General features: G+C 37.2%; 1 protein-coding gene across 2 annotated transcripts; it reads right to left on the bottom strand.

The window, feature by feature from the left end:
- Window positions 1–2,274: 2,274 nt before the first annotated feature.
- Window positions 2,275–24,265, bottom strand: ACAD10 (acyl-CoA dehydrogenase family member 10). Of its 2 annotated transcripts, XM_072415869.1 has the most exons (22): window positions 24,178–24,218; window positions 23,210–23,346; window positions 21,701–21,892; window positions 20,903–21,051; window positions 19,899–20,093; window positions 18,869–19,027; window positions 17,774–17,933; window positions 17,243–17,384; window positions 16,295–16,363; window positions 16,025–16,206; window positions 15,428–15,578; window positions 14,863–15,008; window positions 13,737–13,910; window positions 11,038–11,441; window positions 9,998–10,138; window positions 9,340–9,477; window positions 8,423–8,513; window positions 7,328–7,486; window positions 6,965–7,137; window positions 6,558–6,701; window positions 6,061–6,138; window positions 2,275–5,252 (listed from the first exon to the last, which is right to left on the bottom strand). In XM_072415869.1, exons 3-22 carry the CDS (start codon window positions 21,885–21,887, stop codon window positions 5,118–5,120), a joined length of 3,177 nt encoding a protein of 1,058 aa, XP_072271970.1. In that variant the 5' UTR covers window positions 21,888–21,892; window positions 23,210–23,346; window positions 24,178–24,218; the 3' UTR covers window positions 2,275–5,117. The 2 variants fall into 2 exon arrangements, with proteins under 2 accessions (XP_072271970.1, XP_072271969.1); XM_072415868.1 differs by lacking the exon at window positions 23,210–23,346 and having other exon boundaries at window positions 24,178–24,265.
- Window positions 24,266–24,391: the final 126 nt, after the last annotated feature.

Here is a 24,391-nt window from a genome sequence, read left to right as displayed (position 1 = left end):
GGATTTGTATCATGTTGCACAATAACAAAGTCCTGATCACGTCTTCCAAATGCAGAGATTCCTTGCCTGAACCATAACCCCTGCACATTTTTCACATAACACATGTAAAACCACACAACATGACAGAATTTATTAATGTTCCCAACAATGCAATATGTTCCTGTCCCCAGCTGTACTTGGGGGTCTCTATTTATAAAGCAGCGGATCTGACATTCACTGAAACATTCCCTGGTGACGAATCTTCTAGGTCCATGTGTATTATTAGCAGTGATGATTGCATGACATTCCTCTGGGTAGGTTGTCTGATGGTGGCAATAATGAACAATGTCCATGTAATACTTGTAATAGGACCATTTGTAGTCCATTAATCTCCTTAGCGGTAAGTTTGGCTCTGGGAGAATTCTCCATACCAAAACCAGTAACCCCGAGCAGTACTTGGGATTTTAAAAAGCTTACCTGGTAAGTGGTGCTCAAGGCGTCCTTCATCGATGCTCGGCATCTTCTTCCCCTGGCGATCCCTGGCCAGCATCTGCGTCCACGGCATGTGAACGTTGGGGACACGAGGCCAGGAAATGCAGATGCCAGCCGGGCTGGGTAGTGCAAGTGGGCGGCTGGGGGGTGGGAAATGTAAAATTAAAAAGTATTTTTAAATGTACCACTTTCAAATGTAATACTCCATATGCACACCGCCAGGGAGGTTAAAGACTGTGTGACTGGGGGACAATGTAGGGGCCCCAGGTGGGATAAAGGGGCAAAACATTCTCACCCTATACCAGGTGCCTAAACAAGAACCCATATGGTAGAATCAACAGGTATTATTTTTACTTTAACATAAAGCTCCAGATTAAAAAAAGTCATGACTAATATCTTAAACTACATATACTTTAATGAGCCACTTTCACAATAGTCATATGTAAGATGTTATACCTTCCTCACAGCAATCTTCACTCTCTTCTAGGGCCCTGAAAATCTTCTTCATCCAACACATTTCTGGAGCTTACTGTACTTCGGCAGAGAGTACTTATGACCCAATAAGTATTGTGGCAGTACTGGGCGGTGGGACAGGTCAGATGGATCAGATACATCTTGATGTCACCCTGAAATCCCAAGAACTATATGCAGGAAAGGCAACCTCTAAGGAATATTGCATGCCAAGCAACCAGTAAATCACTAAAGGTAGTGCAATGACCGGTAAATCCAATCACTTTCTGTATGTCAAGTTGTGCTTCTCACATTTTTATTGACCCATCAATATAATGGGAGCCCTAGCTGGAAGCTGCAGCACTGACAGCTTTGAAATCCATGCTGCCACCGCCAGCTTCTCACTTTTATTGTCATCCCCATGTGCGCTCAAGTTACATACAAAAGGGCTGGGAGAAATAGGAATACATTCATAAATGTTCACAGAATCCTTGGACAGGTTTTCTTGCAAATACTAATAGGCAGTTGGGATGCCTAAGCCAATTGTAAGATGAAGGCAGAAAGAGTGGGCCTAAGTATATTAGAGACAAACAGGTTTTGGGGCCCCCAGGGTACTCTTATTATATGAAGGCACCTTGAAATATATTCTATAAGTCCTGATATTAGACTAGTTCAGGCTCCTTTTTGAGGGATCAGTGCACTTATCCCCTTTAGGCCCTGAACACTCCCCTATCATGTCTTTGTATTGTAACTTACCTAAAATGCAGCTTCTGTGATTTTCACAGTGTGACATGACTGATACCATTTTTTCTGGATTTTCCCATCCTGCACCTATCCATTAAAATGTTGTACTTTTTTCACTTGTCTATTAGACCATCACATGCTTCTTAACTATTTTCCCCTATAATGCCCCCAAACTTCCTGCTGTACCACATTGGTGGTTTTTGCTGACATAAATGGGTAGCAACCGATCCTTGCATTGCGAACATCCTAATACAAGCAAGTGAGTGTCAAGAAAGTGAGTCTGACCAAGTTTGATAAATTATGAAGCACCCTGAACAGTGTGGCCAAACTCTGGTGCGTATAGACTGATACGGTGATATCTGGACACACTACTACTGCTATAACAGGATGGTGGCTATAGCAATAAACATGAACATTGGTAGTAAAGTCTCTCTCTGACTCAACAATATCATTTTGTGTGGATGGGCATTTGTTCACATCAGATGCGTTTTGCATACCCATACCAAAGTCTTTACAAAGCCCACATATGCATGGGTACATCAGGATATGTTCAGGATACATCTTAGGTCCCATGGTTAAATAAAGTCAACAGGCAAGTAAAAAAACATAAACGATTGCAGTAATTTATTATTTAAAACAGGTAAAGTCAGGTCAACTTTAATATCACATGTCAGGCACACCTTCACTCCCAGTGCAAAGCTTCAGATTAATCAGAAAATACAATCAGACTATATTATGTATCTGGGTGTTTCCCAGTGTTTATTCTAACATGCATTCATTTCAGATTACCTGATTTTTTATTATTACACAGAATTTATAAAGCACCATCATATTTTTGCAGCGCTGTACAATGTCCATAGTCACGTTACTAGATGTCCCTCAAAGGGGCTCACAATCTAATGTCCCTACCATAGTCATATGTCTTTAATACAGTCTAAGGTCAATTTTGGGGGAAGCCTATTAACCTAACTGCATGTTTTTGGGATGTGGAAGGAAAACGGAATACCCGAAGGAAACCCAAGCAAACACAGGAAGAACCTGCAAACTCCATGCAGATTATGAACCTGGGACCTTGCGCTGCAAAGGACAGAGTGCTAACCTCTGAGCTGTGCTGCCCATACTTGATTTTAAATGATCAAATTATATAAAATAGATATAAAACAGAACCCAGATCCACATTACAAGAACATATAAAAACCCAGATTAAAAATGTGCCTACAAAATATATCATTTATCTTTTAATATTTACACTTCACCTAACTAAAACACAATTGCAAAAACCTGACCCCAAGATTTCCATTCTTCTGTTTAATTTAATAAACTGGCTGCCAGAAGTGCAAAGTCTAATTCCCTTTGAAAGTAAGGCCAGAGAGAAAGGACAGACATGTACATAAAGACCACAAGGGAAAAACGATTTTATGCAATACTTATTTCAACATATTAATTATTGCAGAAGATTGTCGTTTTTTGGAAGGTAATAAGGCCTCTTTATTATAGTACACACAAACTCCCTGAGATCTGCTAAAACACCAATGATCTGAAAATATTGTGTTCTGATGTGAATGTGGTTAATGCCTGTAATGATATTCATCATATCAAAGGATAGACTGGTGCAATAAAAAATACATGTAAGGCCAGAATACAAATAGACATTCATGCAAGTACAGCCCATTTGAAAAAGCAAATATTAGATCTTCAGACCTAGATAATATACTTGCACAATATCCAAAATACAACCATTTATAACTGGCTTTTTAAAGCAAGGTGCACATTTACATACATGTGTAATTTGGTTTACTGATGTCTAGTAAGTGTGCAAGGAAACGTGTGTAATATACTAAAACAATGACACAAACAACTTGACTTGGTATAGTCATTTGCCTAATCTAAATAAATTAAATTGCAGATTTGTCACATGAGAAAAGCAGGCACGTGATTACATTTACCACCACTTTAAACCCATGAAATTAGCTATTCCAGAATGGATACCAATAGATAGTTGTGACCTGTTTGTGAGTATGTAGGTGGTTACTGTCTTATTTTAACCTCCAGAGTCTGATGTTTTCTTTGCTACTGATGTATGTAGTGTCAACATGATGATCAAAAGAGCTCTCTAAAAGGGCCAGAATGAAGGTTGTGGATGACGAACTCTTACCAGGGATTTAAAAAGATCACCATAATATTATGAACAATTACAGTGTAAGGAAATAATCGAAACGTAGCACTGATTTCAAACAACTGCTAATTTATCACAGCACAAACAATCAGACAGAGCAGATAGCTGACCATTTTATGCTTAGAGTAACCTAAAATGTCATCACAGGATCTGCAGTAAACATGGGCAACAGTTAGTGTCAAAAAGCCCTGATTTAACCTGCATGAAAGGTGGTTAGCAAAAAAAAAAAAAAACATTTGCTGTGCAAAAGGTTTTTTTGGAGCAAAATTATTATTTTTTTTCAATGGGATGTAGATTCATAAATCAAAGGCTAAGTTGTTTGACTATGCAGCATGGTGGTAGAAATGATTTGGTTTGGGGTTGCTTTGCTGTTTTAGGTTTTGGGCAGCTTTCAAGTCAATTATAAGTGCTTCATCATATAAAAATGTGCATGATGACATTATGAGGCCAAGTGTTTGAAAGTTATAGTTAAAGCAGTGAACTGATCTTTTTAGGCAATGATCTGAATCACTGTAAAAAAAAAATCCATTAAGGACATCCCCCGAAAAACGGAGAGTTGCTAACTGGACCTGTCAAAGATTTGAATTTGAAAAAGATTTTGATTTGAATCCACATGAAATATTGTGGAAGGATTTGAAAATACTTTATGAAGAAAACCAACAAAACATCTGAGGGGATTTTGCATGTATTAGTAATCAACAATTTTATGTAATTAATATCAGACACTGGTGGGCAGGTATGGAAAATCCCTACAAATAGTAATTTTTGCAATTCAGGGCAATACCCGCTTCTGAAGCCAAGGGTGCAATTATTCCACAGTACACAATTACATCTATGGGTATTGTGTTGACAAAGGAATTAAAAAGGCAAATTTTCCTTCCATTTTATGCAGGTATTTCACCTTTATTACAATCACTGTAATAGGAATATACTAAATACTACCACGACATACAGTAATCAGAATATACTATATTCTACCATAATAGTCCTGTAAGCTCATTTTGAGATTAGTGAATGCTTTGTTCCTCCTCACAAGTCAATATTTACACATAACAAATGCTTCTGACTGTATAGTAATCTTATTGAAAGTGCTATTTAAACAAAACTCCAACAACACAACAACATCCGTGTACACCAACCATTTGTGCTTAAAATAAGAACATTTTCCTCTTTTAGTTATTGGATGTTTAGATCATTGTGGTAAATTCACCAATCACAGCTTGAAGTAAACCCACATGTACCGATCTAAACAGGACACAAGAAAATAAATTACATTTTAATGTTTCAGTTCTATTTTAGCTACACTCAATCGGTGAACTTCATCAGGCCCATCCGCCAGCCGTAATGCCCGTGCCCAAGCATGGAACTGAGCAAGAGGGAAATCATTGCTGAGACCTGCAGCACCAAAGGCCTAAGAAACAAATAAATAAGATGTATAAATAAAAATAGTTCATCAAATCCACAATGTTTTTAATATTTCAAAGCTAAACAAGGAGAAAGGAATAATTATTGTAGTAGTCATTTTATTACCTTTTTTTTTTAGTCTATTACAACCGCCCTTGAACACTGAACTTTTGCCCCATCTAATGCTGGCATTTAGATGCAGATCTCTAAACATGATTTAGTATATAGGCAGCTTTAATCCTTGCACTTTCAGTTGTTCACTGTGTTTTAATATCCTACAGTAGCTTTTCTTGTCTTTGAAAGTGAGAGGACATAGAGGAATTCAGCCAGTGAGGGGTCAATCAGATGTGAGCATGTGACATCCAAAGTAGGAAGAACAGTAGATGCCAAACTACAACTCCCAACATCATCGCATTACAATGAAAATTATGGGCCTGATTTATTAAACCTCTCCCAGACTGGAGAGGATACACGTTCATCTGTGAAGCTGGGTGATCCAGCAAACCTGGAATGGATTTCTTAAAAGTCATTTGATATTTCTTAGTAAAGGTTTTCAGTCCTGGACCAGATCCATGCCAGGTTTGCTGGATCACCCAGCTTCACTGATGAAAGTGCATCTTCTCCAGCCTTGGGGAGCTTTAGGAAATCAGGCACTATGTCTCTACAACAGGAGGTAGGACTTGTAGCCACAGTAAGTAGGAGGTGAGCTATTGTGGGAATTAGGAGAAAAGGTGCACAATTCATGTAGGACTGACTAATCATTCTAACTGAACAGAGATACATGAACTACATACAAATGGATAGACAGATTTTACCTGAATTGCTCGATCCACTACATTTTGTGCCATAGATGGTGCAATCATTTTGATCAAGGCAATTTCCAAAGCTGCTCCCTAGACAAAAAGAAAAGAAGAAATGAAGATATCTGAAAACAGCTGAAATAATAAAAAAAAACAGCAAAACTTTACAGTTATACATTCCATGTTGTATCATACATAAGAACGAAACAGAAGAAAACAGGAACACAACAAATTATGGCAGTAAGTATTTGTATGTGGCCTGGCTGATTAATAGACATGCAACCAAAAACCAACTTTAACATCTAACACAAAGTCATTGCAGGAATGTGTAAACTTGATTGAAGCCCCAAAGTAGCTTTGAAGACACAGGCTTTTCCTGTTCAGCTACTTCCTCTGTTGAAAGTAACAAACAATAACATTTAACAAAAGCAAGTGATATACAGTAGTAAACACATAAGTCAAACACAAAATAGAAAAAGAAATCTTCGATAAAAGCAGTAGTAACATGTTACCTTAGTGCCCACAGTGTCCATAAGTAATGCAGCTTTTAGTACCAGCAGCCTTGCCTGTTCAATTTCTGCTCTGGATTTTGCAATGTCTGCAAGAATTGTTCCCTGTTCAGCTAGAGGTTTGCCAAAAGCAACTCTGGATTTTACCTAGGAAACAAAATTCACAAACTGAAACGGGAAACAGTAGTAGTTCTCTTTTTCAACACAATTATAGGTTTGCTTAGTTTTTAAAAGTCCAAAGAGAATCACAAAGGAAAGGGAGTTGGAAACACTTCTTTGCGACAGGACAGGATTGTGACAGGTTTATTTAAAATCAAGCGTCATAACAGTTCAGCAACAGGTTCAACCAGTCTGGAATCATACAACATATTGGCTTCTCTTAAACTAAAGAGAAAGACTAAGAAACTCACCCTTTCTTTCATGAGAGTCAGACATCTTTCTGCATTTCCAATAAGCCTCATGCAGTGATGTATTCTTCCTGGACCAAGCCTACCCTGTGCAATCTCAAATCCTCTGCCTCTACCAAGAAGTATGTTTTCCTTAGGGACACGTACATTGTCAAATCTCAATTCTCCATGTCCAGCTGTGAGACAGAAATAGCCAAAAACCAAGTCAGTACAGCAGGGCACAACATTTAGGGCCCATTCACATATGTATGCTGTAGTATTGCGGGAATTTTTTTTAGTACACTTCTCGCTCATCTCATTTTGAATAGCACCAGGCGCACCTAAATTGCAATTAACCATATATACATACTGTCACTACATGTATACCTGGGGCATCATCTAATCCATAAACAGTGAGGGGTCTCAGAATGGTGACTCCAGGAGTGTCCATGGGTACCAGGATCATTGACTGCTGCTTATGACGAGGGGCACCTGGATCAGTCTTCCCCATAAAAACACAGATCTTACAGCGTGGATCCAACGCCCCTTTAAAAGAAATATCAGTATAACCAATATGTACATTACAATACAGACATACAGTACAAGGTGTATATCATGAATAATGAGTACACCTTGTAATACTTTTAATACTTCTTAAATATATTATGTTCTAACAGAAAGACATGAAATGCCACTGCTGCCCTCTTTTAAAAATACTAATTACATGTCCATGCCTTGCTTTAGTATTTTTCAAAAACTGACAGAGTAAATTCAGAAAATGTCATATGTATAGATGGTTTGGGCTATTGACACAGAAAAAGCTAACGCTGAACTGCAGGCAATTAGTTAAAATTTGTCTATGAACAAAATGTATTTTCCAATCAGATTTTTCTCCCACGCCCTCTAACCCATCCTGCATGTCTATAAATGTTCCACCGCTTTATTAGCTTCCAGTCTCTATCTGTTCTCTATTACTGATTATATTCCTCTTCTGAATGCTGATCAAAAAGGACCAGTGTTTTTAAGCAAGGTCCTTATTAGGGTTTGCACTTCACTGTCTGTCTGATATTGACATTCAATAGAAGGACCCTGCTTTGAAACACAAAAGAGAAGGTGCTTTAGGTAGTGTAAATTGGGTTTTATTATCCATGCCAGCAGTAAGTTAAAAGGAGTGGTGGTTGGTATTTACTTTGCCAGGAGATTAGCATTAAATACACAGTTATACACATATATGAACGGTATTAAATGCAAAAGGGTTTGATATTCTGCCACTGTTGTGATATGTATACTGTAAATCCACTAGGCTGCACAGCCAAGATGATGCTGGACAGAATGATATTTAAAAGACATGAACAGAGCATTAGTTGTAAATATTTTTAACACTGTAGAAACTATTTTAGGAGCAGGGGAAATATTTCACAAATAGGGAAATTGGCACAGTGAAAACATGCACAGGTATTTTTGTTTCATTTTAATACATACCTGATGTCCACCACTTTTGGCCATTAATAATGTATGAGTTTCCATCTTCTGTTATTGATGATTCAATGTTAGTGGCATCAGATGATGCAACCTATTACGGAATATATAGAGATGAGAAAACAAAACAAAACAATGGCACTATACCAGATACACATGTGGATAATCTTACAGGACACAACAAAATCAATATAATACACAACACTAAGTACCTACAGGTTTACATTTGGCACCTGTAAATCTAGAAGTTTATCAGATGCGAAACTGTTGACAAATACCTTAGTACACTGATTAGTCAAAAGGCTCTCTCACACCCATCCACTATGACCAGGTACTAACCCAGTTTTATTTTGCTGGAAGACAAGCATACCACTGGAAGACATCCGTACCACAGGATAAGCAGGTAAACCAGCTATAGAAACTGAGCACCATGCTGTAGTGACCGGACACTTGGGTCCCAAGAGTATTATTCAGATAACAATACAAAAAAAAAGAATACAAAACAAAAATAACATTATTGTCAAAAGTACCCCTAAAAGCAATTTACTATTGTTTGTACAGTAATACTTAGGAAGAGGATGGTGCCTCCCTGAGTGACCTATAAAACAAGTGCTATGTGATGCTGTGGCCAGATTGTGGTCGTAGCTGTTTAATAAGGAGCAGAACATAAATTATTCATCACACAACTCAATTGTGAATACATTTTTTCCTAGTTTATTAAATAGAACAAGGCACAGTTCTTCACTCTCTATGAAATGTATTCTCTGAAAAAGAGCTTGATGGTGTGAATTTAATGTTTTATCCTGCAACCACGACTACTACAAGTTTTCCACAGTCTGTGCAGAGATTTTTTTAATGTTCTTGGTACATGTAAAGAATGCATGTAGAAGCCAAAATATCAGATTAAAACATAATTTTACCTTTGGTTCAGTCATTGCAAAACAAGACCTGATCTCTCCTTCCAATAATGGCTTTAACCATCTTTCCTTCTGCTCCTCTGTTCCATAACGAACCAGAACTTCCATATTTCCTGTGTCTGGGGCTGAACAATTGAAGATCTAAAAAGCAGATTATAACACTATTAGTAAAAACTTTTATAAATAAAACACAAAAACAGATATTTTTATTATTTACCTTTGTGAATTAGTTACTAATAATTGTAGAAAAGATATGGTAGTAGGTATAATTTTCATTTAAAAACCAAAGGCTCGATTAAGCTAAAATCCTTCATCATTGTGGCTTTATATTCTCTCTTATGTCATCACTAGCAGCCTATCATGTAAACTCCTTTAGTGTGTTTATTGGAGGCAACTGACGGAACTGACGGAGCATGACAATACTATGGCTAATTGTAAGCCAAAGATTTAGGAAACAATAGATTCACAAACCTTTATTGTAAAGAAAGCTATTGCTAAAAAAATGAGGAATAATTCCACAGATACTAAAAACATTTTAATTTTAAAAACAATAAAATATACATTTTTGGAGGGATTTTTGAATTGGAGCGTATCTGTCAAATATAGGATACCTAAACAATGAAACATACTGATGTTATTGAACATTAATATATGCACTTACCTCAGGGGCATACAGAGATGTTCCCATTAATTCACAGAGATGAGCATATTCCATGTTTGTTAACTTGGCACCGTATTTAGCCTCTGGGTCACTCTCAAGAGGCAGAAAAAGATTCCACAATCCCTGTGATTTTGCTTTTTCCTATCAGACAAATGTTAACACCATTTAAAGTTATAGTAAAAGAAAAGCTATGTAAAGCTTTGTCTGACAAATTAAAACAATTAAGCATCGTGTTTTTATACATAAACCACACTGATATAAAATTACAACTTGTGTTCCAGTCCAACCCTGCTTTGATGCATATGATAATGCCATAAAATACATGCAGAAATTTTAGTAACTTTTTTACCTGAAAATTTATCAATATCAGCCAGATTTATAGCTACATTTACTTAACTGTGACACACCTTATTAAACATTTGTAATTCTGTTGGTAAGGTTTTTATATTAGTCATCCATGTTAGACGGTACACATCCGGATTCTGACCTAATTTTAAAGCCCCCCATTCAAAGCAATACATCTTGATGGAAGGACTTCCTAGATTGTGATTAAAGACCACACTGCCAGATTAAGCCCTTTGACTTCCTCTCCCATGAGCCAGCTGTTCATGCACTTTGCTATGTTCTAAAGCCTGATTGGCTTAGCATTTTGGCCTATTATCTGCCTTCTTCTGAAGGAAAATACAGATTCTATTTACAAACATATTTTATTCCTGGGTTAGATAAAGAGTTAGAAAACATTATATCTGTATTTTATCTGTACAAGGTATACCAAGAACATTTACAAACCCTGTCTGGAACTAACTGCTATGAACCATCACCGTTTTGCACACAACTTCTAGAAAAAGACATGAATTTATAAAAAGTGAGGTTCTTCTGTCTCTGCACATGTAACCAGCATTTATAAATAGTAATATGTACAGAACAAAGAGCAGGTACACAAATCCCTTCAATGTTTTGCTCTACCTATATGGCTGCAGCAGTCATACATGTACAATATCTCCAACTATAATGTCATATTTTATTTGATTTTTTTTCACCTTAAGTTCTTCAGTCAAAGGATGGGGCGTCCATCTTTTTTCTGAAAACTGGTAATTTCTTAGTTCTTGCTCAGCAGGATAAATATGAGTTTCAATAAACCCCTTTAATTTACTGTACAGGTCTTTAGTCTTGCTAGAAAGTCCATCGGGGGAGATGACCAAGTGACCACTCTGCACACACTGATGAGAGGCTCGGGAAGATGTAGATTTTGTCTTTTCAGAAAATCTATGGCTGGATTGCGCACTCCAAGTAGTGTAAGTCCTTGTTGGAGGATTTGTAAAAGTAGATCCAGGCTGAGATTTGAAAATTCTGAACCCCTCTTTAGTAGCAAAATCCCAAGCTATGTTGGCCATGAATTCTGTTAACTTTCCAGTGGCAGCTGCATTTGCAGAACTAGCCTGTCCTACAAAATATGGAAAAGGAGTTCACAGGTTATTCACTTTTACAGATAATAAACATCTTCTATTTTATTCCTAAATCCGCATAACGCTTGCATTGTATTTCATGGCCTAGTAAAACAATTAGGTTCCTATTTTTCCCTAATTTGTAGTAACTTGGAAAGGGATATGTTTTAAAGTTGTATGTATTACACAAAGAATTATATCATCTCACAAACAAAGTGCCTGATAACTGGGTGTCCCTAAAAAGGATTTTAAAATATAATTTGGTCCTTTGTCATGGAACCCCTTAACCGTCCAAGAACATCTTGCTCCACTATAACCCTGAAACAAGCTCGTATTTTTTAATGACACTGGTCCAAAAAATAGACATAAAAAAGAAGAAATGTTAAGCCTACAAATATTATGTTATAACGATTTTCCTATGTATTCACTGGAGTGAAAAATGCCACCATAAGAATCCTAGGCTCCTTCTACTTAACAGTGAGTGAATGTTGTCACCATAGAATACAGAGTGTGCTACTTAAAGCTACCAGATTTAAGGACTGGTAAACTGCAATATATAATAGTTTTCTTTTTGGGTTTAGGTACACAATAAATAAATTAGGATGTGATAAGCTATATTACTTATATTACAACAAACCATGGAATATTGTCATGGCTACTCACCCAGGACTATGTACCAAGGAAGTAAACAACAGGGGGTCAAACTACAAAACTACATTCTAAATTTAAAGACCCCTTTTACAAGACCTTACATTTAATTTTAAAACTTTGAAAAAGTACATTTCTAATACTAACAATTTACAGCTGTTAGAAGTATTCCGTTTCCTCTTCATGATGATATTTGTATTGGGCTCTCCACCCTGCCCTATCATGCAATGCCACACTGAAGATGATAGGCAGAGCCAAAATGCAGCGGGTGAGATTGGCAGCAAAAAACAAACAAATAAATAAAGCCTGGTATCAGGGTAGGTGAAATCTGCATTCTGATGACAGTCTTTGTTTACTAGACATCTGAGCAAGCTTTAATTGTGTAGGAGATCTGCAGATTTCTTTGACATTGCTGAGACAAATACCTTCATCTTTGTAATATTGCTTAGTTTCCATATTACATAAAGGAAAAGGTCTAAGGGTGTGGAAAGCCCAATAAAAACATCAGAAAATATCACAGAATCAGAAGGAGATGGGAGCAGCAGCTGTGACAGGCACAAAATGGAATCCGACCGGTCGAATTCATAGGAAAAGTGCTTGTAACTTACAAAGTGCCACCATTTAAAAAGAAAACGGGCAATTTGTATGTTGTATTAAGATTTAGAATGAACTTTCTCAAAGCTTAAGAATAAGCTTTCTCTGTCAACTCTGGTGACAGAATCTCTTTAAATATTCAAGTTAAGAGGTCATTGAAAAAAATCCATGGGTACAAAGTACCTTAGTAAATACAAATCCTTAGTAAATGCAAATTCCTGCAAGTAAATGCAAATTTTGAAATCTAAATATCAAATACAAAAATGTAGGTTAATTGCAAAGGTTCCAGGGTAGTGGAGTTGAAAACAGTTCCTGTGTGCTGACCTTGACTCCTAATACATTTAAATTGAAAAAAAAAATCTTAAAATATGTTAAAAGCCAAGTGAGTAGTTTCACTAGTGTGAAAACAAGTTGCAAGATGACTCTCACTCCTTCACTTGGAGCAAGCTGCCTTGTAAGCATAGCAAAGTGGAAATATGTCCTGTAAGGAGCAGACACCCCCTTTATATGGTTGCAAAATAACTGTGCAGAGACCAGAGACCAATCACTAACCTGTCTTAAATGCTATATGTTTTTAATTAACATATACAAAATACATAATTAGTATATTAAGGATAAGGAATTGATATGTAGCATAAACTAAGAAAATCAAAGCAAAGCTTTAGCTCTGCACAATTTGAGAGCTAGGGGTGATCAGGCAGGTAAAAACAAGGTATTGAAGAAGGCACATTGCCTGTCCCTTTCTGCAATACCCACCTATCTGTATTTTTCTAAGTACACACGCACAATAAAAAGGCCACAGTTTGGGCACCAGGGCCCTAGATGCAAGCTTTTTCCACAAACCTGCAGCATTCACTCACCTGATGAGTGACAGTAGGAATATTAGCTGCAGAATTTCAGGTTTTTTAGTTATCTCCTAACCTTTTAGTTATCTCCTTATAGTCCATAAACTGAAGGGATTGTGGGAAACTAATAAAAAGATTTTCATACTAGCAGTATGCTCTGAGAAATCCTGACATCTCTAAAGTATTCAGGGTCAGTATCTGCCTTACCTGTAAGGGAGCGCTTGTATACACCTTGCAGGATTGCTGCAATTCTGAAAAATGCAAATGCCATATAGAAGTTCCAGTTCTCCACCTTGGGAATACCCATATTTTCACAGTACTGTTCAAAGTATTCCTCTGCAGTGGGAATGCCCATCTCTGACAAATTATAATTTTGGAGCCCTAGGAAAAAATACCAAATACACATTTTCAAATATTAAACCCACAGATATAACATTATAAGTAAGTAAATGCTATTTACTTACTATGTACGTTACTTCTAATTACTGATAACACTAATTTTGTAAACATAGTGCAACATTCCAGTAAATGAAAACATGTTTAAAATGTGCAGGTGGTCATATTCATTTACTCTATAACAATTGATCTGGAGTATAATTGCAGCATGAATATGCACATTTCTGTTTTACTTTCAACACCTTCACCTTTACCTTGCAAACACAATGAACACACGGACATTTGAATCTGTTAATCAGTATTGGGGCATTTAAAGATAATCTGTCCAAAAACAGTGTAGATAATTGAGAAGAAATAAAATTTTTGCAACTATGCAGCTAACCAGGGAAGGTGACTGTAATATTATATGTCAATCATTTTCGATTTTTGCTTTACTATAATGATTGGCAATTCTGCTTTCAGCAGAGCTGGCAAAATGAACAAAGACACAAAATATTGTGTTTTATATAAGAGATTAGTTACTGTTACTGCTTAGGAGACAATACACATCTGACGGAACAATATCATGTAGAACCACCAACTATGTTTGTGCAGTGGCCTGCCTTATTGGATACATATTATATATGTGAAAGATGGTAGGTAGATTATTTATTATCTGCTCTCCCTAGTTAACACATAGGGCCAACTCTGTTGGCTACTATGCAATCAGTATGTACTTGTTGAAGAAAACATAATAATGGATTTTCTGAATGTAAATCTTTCAATATTCAGTAACATCATAAACAAAAAAATTACTCCTCATCTGCAAACATCTTAATCTACATCAGAATTAAGCATCCATGGTGATGATCAAATGACACACGTGTGGTGGAGATGGGTGGGGATTACATGTCTTGTTGCCAATCTTTGATAAACTGCAAAAGATAAAATTCCATACCTTTCTGAATAGGAAGATTGGGTGGAAGATAATAAACCATACAATTATAAGCTACGTCTGACAAAGGATCTCCAAGTGTGGACAATTCCCAATCCAAAACTCCAAGGACTTCCACTTTTTCTGGGTGAAATATTAAATTATCCAACCTAAAAAAAGAAAACCTTAATTACCTGCCAACAATTTTGTTCATTTGCTCAGCCTTGTGATCCAGACAGCATAGCCAGGATAATGACCCTGACATTTTTACTACACTGAAGGAAGACCCTGGCCAGACTTTAGATATTTGAATATTTACACACTTCTAACAAACAAGTAAATGAGCTTAGAAACAATTATGAGATTTAAAGTAAAATACATAGCTAAGTTATAGACATTAAAATTAATAAAACATTCCTAACATGTAGTGACTAAGCTCTACAACAACCCCTCACTGGATTCTGTACCTGTGACCTTGTTAAGCAAATAATTGTCAAAGCTCAAAATCACACTGTTAACATTGCTAGTTTTTAGGGCTTTCCTGACAAACAGCACCAAAATGATATTCACCAGTCTTTCCAATAATTACCTAAAGTCTCCATGTACTACTGTAGTCTTCTGATCTGCAGGTAGATGCAATGGAAGCCATTCAATAAGTCGCTCCATGGAAGGTATTTGGTGAGTCTCGCTAGCTCTGTACTGCTTTGTCCATGTCTGAGTTTGTCGTTGAACATATGCACCTATAAACAAAACGTAGGTTCAGTGAGCTCTGAATAGTAAAAAACAAAGAATGAAAACCACTACATGACCTTTTATCCAGAAACACTGCATGGAATCCCTGAAAGCTAAAAAATTTGTTAACAATCCCCAAAATTCTCCCCAGAATTTTTTTTAGGCTGGGTGGGAAGAAGCTGTAGGCGAGTGGCAGCCCCTGTATTGTGAACCAAGTTGTCAATAACCACCCAAAAACTGTCGGGTGGTCACTGAAAAATGCCGGGTCGTACACCCAGCTAAAAGGGGCTGGGGAGAACACTGAATCCCCAATTAAAAAAAACCTTTAGAAGCCGCCTAATTATTATCTATGATTAAACCCAGGGATGATACAGAGGTTATTAATGTTTTTATTCTAAAGACATCATATGAACATAAGCAAAGACTACTTTACAAATATTACAGAGGAGTGTACCTTGTTTGCCATAATCTTCCAGTCCGGCTGCATTGATGTCCACACTGTGAATTTTGCAAAGGACTTTATTCATTGCTGCATATATGGCTTGACGTTCTTTAGCATCTAGATCTGGCAAGGTGGGGTCTTTAAAAATGCGCCCAGTGCAATATTCCATCAAGTAAAATGGAGTTCCAATGATGCTGCCATTTAAATGAAATGTAATATTATACAGCATAGAAATCAAGGTTTTTAACCACAAAATACACCCACATGTATATTTTGACCTACCTTGAATCTTCACACAGGCCTAATACTTTTGGTACAGGAACACCTGCTTCACCCAGAGCTTTCAGAACACTACAAAGAATATATAATCAGTCTATAATGGTTAATGTACTTTAAAAAAACATGCATCAGATGCTTGTAATCGGTTACATTAATGTAGACCATTTATTCTCAACATAACAAGCCAGGATGAATAAAATACTGCTGTCTCATAATATAGGTGTAAAGGTGCAGGTAAAGCTGTTACCTGTACAGTGGAACTCTACTAACTACCCTGGGAGAGCCAATTTTCCTGTACAATCAGTCAGTCAGTCAGTTAGTGTATTCTAACAGATCAGTCTAGCAGAAACCAGGATTACCCCTAAACATCCTGATCCTCACCTAGGTGCAACAAAAGCAGACCTGTCACAAAATATTTGCAATTTAATTGTGCATCATTAATAAAATATAGTATTTATATAGTGCCAACATATTACGCAGCGCTGTGGCTATTTGGAACTATCATGTGACTATTGACTGTTACTTAGATACATTTTTACCATATTTTACCTTGATTTCTGGGTTAGATATTATTTTAAATATACTCAGTTTTATAATAATCAAATGGTTCATAACTATCAAAAAAAATTGGATCAGTAGATTCAGTATGCATTTCCTAAAATAGTGAAGCTTGCCCCCCCTCTCCTGTCTATAAAGGCCCTTATAGGTCACTATTGACCAAAAGACTGGTGGTGGGAAGGGGAGGGCTACAACAGGGCTATGAAAAGTGTTCACTAATTAAGCCTTCTATATCCATAGATCTGCTAATCATTTTGACCTATGTTTGACAGGTTTTACAGACGGTAACTCCTGCTTATCCATTTTGTCAGTATATGTGACAATAATGCACCAAGGAAGTGCCTAAATTTCTGACCTCAGCATCTACCTATGTAAGGCGATATATAAACCTACCGAAATTCCCTCTCTACGGCATGAGCTGCCGGCAGCAGTTTTCCTGGAGGTTTCTTCCTCAGCACCAACTGCTTTCCATTAAACCTGACATAGTAAGTAGGATTGGACTGTCCATGAGTGAATTGACGAACGAGTAGTGAACCTGCAATATGTAACATAAAATAAATTACCGGTACTTTAAATTCTCAGGCTGGCATTGTGAAATGTGAAATACCACTAACTGATGTCTGGGTAAAATAAAAGATGAACAAAGTTTAACACAATTTAACAATTATATGCAAACACATATTTTTTCTAATTATCATTGTTACTTGGTGTGGTGTTTCTCCTGTCTTGTTGCATTGAGTGTGTGAGTGGAATCATTGTGCCATAAGGAAATAAATGAAGATTGTTTGGTAAAAACATTTGACTGACCCCCTTCTCCAAAGATGAACTGCAGCCTTACCTTACACCATGCACAGTTGTACAGGCTCCAGGAAGCAAGGTGGCTCACATTGTGGATTTCTACATTTTGCCCTGACATTTATATACCTGACAGAACTTCTCCAAAAAGATCTTCCAGATACTTCTTCAAGGAATCCCTTGAAAAGTCCATTGATGGTCTGACAGAACGCGTGCTTGGAACAAAGTCTTTCAATGGGAACTTCAAGAATTTTTCTAATTCTTCAAGTGCTTCTTTCACATGGTTCACCTGTATGACACAAAAGTGTTGCTAAGCTGAAGACAGTTTGAGCTTAATAAGAGCTTTATTTCTTTATACGTTTTAATCACATGGCATACAACAGTAAAACGGCCTTTAGAGCAATGTTTCTCCAGGGTTCAGGGGAAACATAGGGTTCCTCCAAAGGTTGCAAGGGATTTCTTGGGAAATAAACACTTTGTAACTCCCAGGTCAGTTTAACAAATGCCAATATTCTTTTTGGCTATCTGTAAGGGCGACTTTCAATGTAACAAACATTCTTCCCAATGATAACCATGCAAATTTGCTGTGAGCTGTGGATATAGTAACTACAGTAGGGGTTATTTCAATGGTTCCCCTATGTTAAAGAGGTAAGAAGCCTGCTTTGGATAAATGATTGTTTGGAGAGTTACCAATCCCTAACAAAATATAAAACTTTAAAAAAGAAATTGTGTCTTAAGTCACAACATTAGTTAATTTTTAGGTTGTCAGGCTTTATTTTTCATCTGTCACCAGAACAGTAAGAGAGTAAAAAATCTTTCAACCTGGACAGACCTGGACCCCTCAAAAGGTACTTCCCCCTCCATTCTGACAGTTCCATTTTTACGTCCCTTTGTGTTTCCAGGACAGGAATCAAAGCCTCCCCAAAAGGACACAATTAGTATTTTCTTTCTCTTTCTTTCTAAAGAACTGGAAAGTGGCAATCAGACTGATCACTGACAGCCTGTTTGTCCAATTTTTATAAAGCCCCTAAACATTAAATGCGGAAAATCTACATGAGAAATAACATTCTTAGAAGTTTGTCAACTATAGCAGCCTATGTAATTCTCCTAGCACAGACTTCTTTTAATGTATTTGATTGATTTGGTAGGATAGGCACAGTGGACATCTAACACTTAAAAACACAAAAAATATATATATATATGTGTATGCTGATAGCCACTGACCTTGATTGTAGCAAAGCCCAACTGAGCGGCAGCTTTTAGATTCTGCCCTAGGTCATCCAGAAAGATGGCATCTGCAGGCTGAACATTGAGCCGCTCGGCACACAGATGGTAGATACGAGGGTCTGGTTTACACACCCCTTCCAAACAGGATTCCACCACCTACAATAGAAATGTACTGAAGAAGCTTAACTGATTATAACTTTATTAAGAAAAATAAATTAGTAAATATGAATTATAGAAATCAAATTCTTGATCTTCATCATCACACAAGGCCAGTTCAAATTACCTAAATACTGCTAGTGATATACTGCTAGTAAATCTGAGCTACCAGTTGGATATTATAGGTTGCTTGTGTTTACTTTCCCTAACCTAGCTGGATCAGCAGTCCAATAATAGGGTTGATGATTTGTGATAGGAGTGCTGGTAAGTTTTCATTTTATCTATTTTCGTCCTATAAAAGTGAAAGGATAGCTGGGGTAAGCTGGGATCAACAAGGAGTTTGCATTTTCTCCCTGTGTTTGCTTGGGGTCACAGTTAGGTTAAATGGCTCCCCCAGAGATTGCATCAAACTCGCAGAAATTGCTGGACACGATATGGATGTATGCGAATCATAACAGAAAATAAACTTAAATATATAAAAGGATATATAAACTTAAATATTTAAAAGGAGGAAGAGGTGTCACAACCAATCTGTTAGCAAACAACTTTGACAGTTCAGTAATGATGTGAAGAAAAAGAAAACTGCTGGCTGACACCAATATTATTTTGCCTGTACAGAAAAAAATACTTTGGATAAGAAATTCTAGTCATTAAATAGAAAGCTTTTAGGGGTTCCTAGTAACAATGTGGACCGCAAGGATGATATTTACCAAAAACGAAAAGGAACAAAAAGAATAGGTACCACAATAAAAAGGAAATCAAAATTCAACTTTTTTCTTGTACAAAGCTCAGATTGGTTGGACGCTATTAAACACCTACACATTACTTTTGCTCCAGTTTTCACACATTAGTTTCACAAAGCTTCACTTACCACATCAAAGTTTGAACGATCAATGGGCAGAAAGCTTTCTCCACTGTGAAGAAAAAAATTGTTGCTCAGAATAGCAGTTTTGAGACCCTCAGCTCGGATACACTGAATAGCTTCAGTCATTGTCGGGTGCTGTTTTGCCATCTCATTACTGGTAAGGTCAGTGAGGAAGCTGTGCACAGAAATTGTGCCGCCTGTCTGAAACATAATGTAAACTATATATTCTTAAAGGAACCGGTATATTTATACATATATGTCAAATTGTTACCTGCTGATTGATACAACAATGTAATATTAGGTCACAGCTCAAAAACAATAAACAATATGCATCATAAATATACAAGCTCAACTATTTCCTAGGTATGTCACATAGGACAATTGACATGGGGAGGAAAATGGTTTCAAAACTGGAAACTTGGCAAGCAATGCTGTATGCAAAAGCTAATGGTTTTCAAAACTATGTATCTCATAAATAACTCACCAGTAATTATTATCAGTGACCAACAGTTCTGCTCCAGTCTGTGTTGTTAAAGGGAAGATTCACCATTTTCCCTCACACAGCATAGAAAAAGGTGACACCAGGTTGACTATAAGACACTGCTTTAGTTGAAGGCAGATTAACTACTACATTGACCTTCCCTCCTTTATGATTTCTTTATGAGGAGTTCTGGAGGAACTGAAATTTAAAGGATCTTGTGCTTTCATCTTGGTGTCCGTGTCATGGTTAAGAGCTGTTTTGGTGGAACCAGAAGGACCTACACAATATTAGTTAGGTAGTTTTAATGTTTTATCTTATCAATGCTTATATATATATATATATATATATATATATATATATATATATATATATATTGAATATATATATATGCATGCTGCATGTGTAGATTTTCCATCACACCTGCTTGGACCTCTTATAAAATACAATTTATATTGTCAGATAATTTAACATAAGTATGGTGGTTTCTGACAAGAAACAGTACATTGCTTTAAAAGTTTTTGGAACTCACAATAGTTGAACAGAGACGTCCAAATTCTTCTACAAAAGCTTGAGCAGATAACTCCCCTCGCATGTATTTCATCCAGGGTCCACCATCACCCCCAGTTAGAAAGGCTTGTTTTATGGTGCCTCTAGGAACATTGTTTCGAATTTCCCATTCTGTGTAAAAGATATAATGACAGTATTGAATGCATCAATATCATCATTACGAGAAGAAATCAATGGAAGGTATAATAAAGTTATATGAAACTACTGTAGAGCCAATTATAAAAGCAACTGTACAGTATGTAATCAATTTCAGCCGACAGCTGGATGAATTAGATTGATCTGTTAGATTTTGTTCATTGTGTTACTCCATTGCTGTGGGGGGTCTCAAACAGAAAATAAAAAGACAGATACAGCAACTAAGAACTCATATCAGACTTTTTTTTTGTCTTCATGTCCTAAAGATTTAAGCTCTTCACCCCTGTGTCACCAGTGCAAGAAGAGAGAGAAAAAACCTCCCAAATTAGGTCATTAGACAGCTATGGGTCCAACTCAAGTTCCAACCCTTCCATCTTCTACCCAAAACTAAAACAAAAGTTTTTTTCCTGAAGTTGGGCTTTAAAAGATATTCTCAGTCATTGTTCCTTTAAAAGACATACGCTTTGCTACATCAAAGGTCATTGTACAAAGTACAGTGATCCATGGAAACCAGGAATCACTGCTCATTAGTCTGGAGAGGATACATAGCTGAAAGGGAAATAATATAATAAGTCACCTGGTTTCTTAGCATTTGCAGATGTGTAAAAATACAAGCTGTTCTCACCTTCAGCTAATTTGTATGGTGAAGGAAGGAGGACGCCTCCCATGTCAAACATAACTGCTTTATATCCACGTATAGATGCATGTCCCCATCTTACCGGACTCCACTGCTGCAACAAGCAGTGTCTCCATGCTGAAGAGATTCTGTAGGGACTTAAAGACGATGCCTGAAGGACTCTGGTTATAAACATTGTACCTAGGCATGAAAAAAAGATAATCAGAGAATAATAATATTTTAAATGTGATAGTATATATATACTGAAAATTTGGTACAGGTGTCACTTTGTTTGCTGGTAAATCACATTCAGTACTGGTAATAAGTGATTTCAAATGAGACATTAAAGCAAACCCCAGCTTTACTTTCAGGTTTGGACAAGGATCTTCCTATGTACTAAAAGTGCTTAGTCTGTTTTTTTTTTGCACACTGTCATTTCTCAATGTGTGCATTAGAAGCTGTAGATAGCGCTGATTTTTTTTGGTTTAAAGACATCCAGCACCATCCAGATCTTTCCTCTTAAGGTAAACAGTTACTGACAAAGCCCTTTCATTTATTGGATTTCAGTCCTCTCAATCATGAAATTACAGCATCACATGTAGATGTCACCTAGGACAGTCTGCATGCAAATACCTCTAGACCAGCAGTCATGGTCTGCGAGAAAATTTTGGTGGTCCCCGGCTGATCATGTCCCCCATATGGGCACAACTTTTGTTGCGTCCACAGCCCTGCGCTACTCCCCCCCCCCGGAATTAGGAAGCAGGTGTGAGCCTGCAATGGGAGTGTGGGAGGGTTCTGGCATCATGACCGCACTCTGGGGGAAGGTTCTTGCCCTTTGAGTGACATACTGCTCGTCGTGCACGGTCCGAGTCTGGTGAATTTAGTGGTCCATGAGGTCAGAAAGGTCGGCAACCACTGCTCTAGACTGACATCCGGCCATCAATGCTTTCTGATAATAAAAGCCATGCCACCAATTACAACATGATTGAATGCTCTTGGGAGGAGTCCTATGGAACATGTTGTAATGAGACATATACAGCATCCTGGTAATTCCTTCCACCAGCCATGATTTACTTGCATTGAACACAAAGACCCAGTTCCATGTCCCTGGAAGTAAAATAAGGTATGAATGCAATATATTATCAGAATGGGAAATGGGGAAACGAGGGACCAGGAAAGTAAAAAAAAATGTCCAATTTCAACATTTTGCAAAATTTTAGAGTTCTTTAGCTACTTTGCAGCGTTAAGCCTGGAAAAAGAATCTCTAAAATGACCTACTGTCTTCTGTGTATTACACTGGATTGCCAAGCATTCTGAATGGCACCTCAATGCACCTCTCCTCACGGCACAGCAGTACACAGCCCAAAGTACATCTGTGCAGGATGTGAGCTGGACCCAAATCATTTGTACAAAGAAGTTATGTGCTGTCATATTAGCTAACACATTGGATCTAAAGTGAACCCAGAGTCAATCAATAGGTTCCCATTATTGCAGACCTCTATAGACACATGTACTTACCTAAAATGTTCTTAAATAAGATTGTAAGCTCTTCAGGGCAGGGTCCTCTCCTTTTGTATCACTGTCTGTATCTGTCCATCATTTGCAACCCCTATTTAATGTACAGCGCTGCGTAATATTTTGGTGCTACATAAATCCTGTTTAATAATAATAATAATAATATAATTAAAATAATATCATATGTAGCTGCATTTATTTCTTTTTACATTTACCTTGAGGTCTAGAAGTAACTTTTAAAAGTCTTATATCTAAAAACTATTCTATCAAAATGAATATATTTGTTTTTATTAGATGCTGGGGAGTTACATCAAGTGAATGTTTTATGTAACTCAGGAATACCAATCCCACTTCCACATTCATTCTTTATTAAGGAGAATGCAGTGCTGGAACACAGGGAGCTGGATGGGAGCCCCCAACATCCCAGGTCAGATCCAGAGCCAGGAATAAGGAAAATGGGGGGGGGGGGGGGGTATCACTGAATATTCCCAGTCATATAAAAAGCTAGGACTGACCGCTCACCAGCCACCATTTTTTACTAAAATACTTGCAAAAGATCAGTTACGTTTCAGTTATAGTTAGACATTAAATGAGGAAGGATTGAATGTTAATGATCAGGGATATATCAACTTTGTAAAACTATTTTCAGGACTTTGTTCCAACCAATCAGATCTTTCCTTTCAACCACTACTCTGCCATAAATATATTATCCAAAATCTGATTGGCTGTAGGGAGTGTTACTCTGACATTCCAATTTAGGAGATGCTCAGTGTTTATTATTCACACTTCACATGACAGAGATCTCTTTAAGATCTACAACTAATTTATGTAAAAATGTTTATGACCTTAAAAGTTACTTTTTCTGTGTCCGCTCGAACTTCAAATGCCGTGCTTGTTTATTTACACGCACAGTTCTCTTTCTTCTATTTATCAGACTTTTCCATGCTAGAAAGCGTCAAACTCCAACTCACCCCCAACTAGGACAGAAACTGCGTGCCTCGGCTTTACCCTGGCTGCCTTTTGATAGGTCCTCACACACTAGAGGCCAATCATTCGCTTCAGCAGCCGCCATGTTTTTGGAGCCCACACTGGCCGGAATAAAGCTCATCTGAAGTCATAGTGACAGAAGGGGCAAGTAAACATTTCAGCGATTACATTCCCATCTTGTAAAAGGTTTCATACGCA

Source organism: Pyxicephalus adspersus, chromosome 6 (assembly GCF_032062135.1).
Source record: "Pyxicephalus adspersus chromosome 6, UCB_Pads_2.0, whole genome shotgun sequence".
Classification (NCBI taxonomy): Eukaryota; Metazoa; Chordata; class Amphibia; order Anura; family Pyxicephalidae; genus Pyxicephalus; species Pyxicephalus adspersus.
This window is presented reverse-complemented; position numbering and strand designations above follow the sequence as displayed.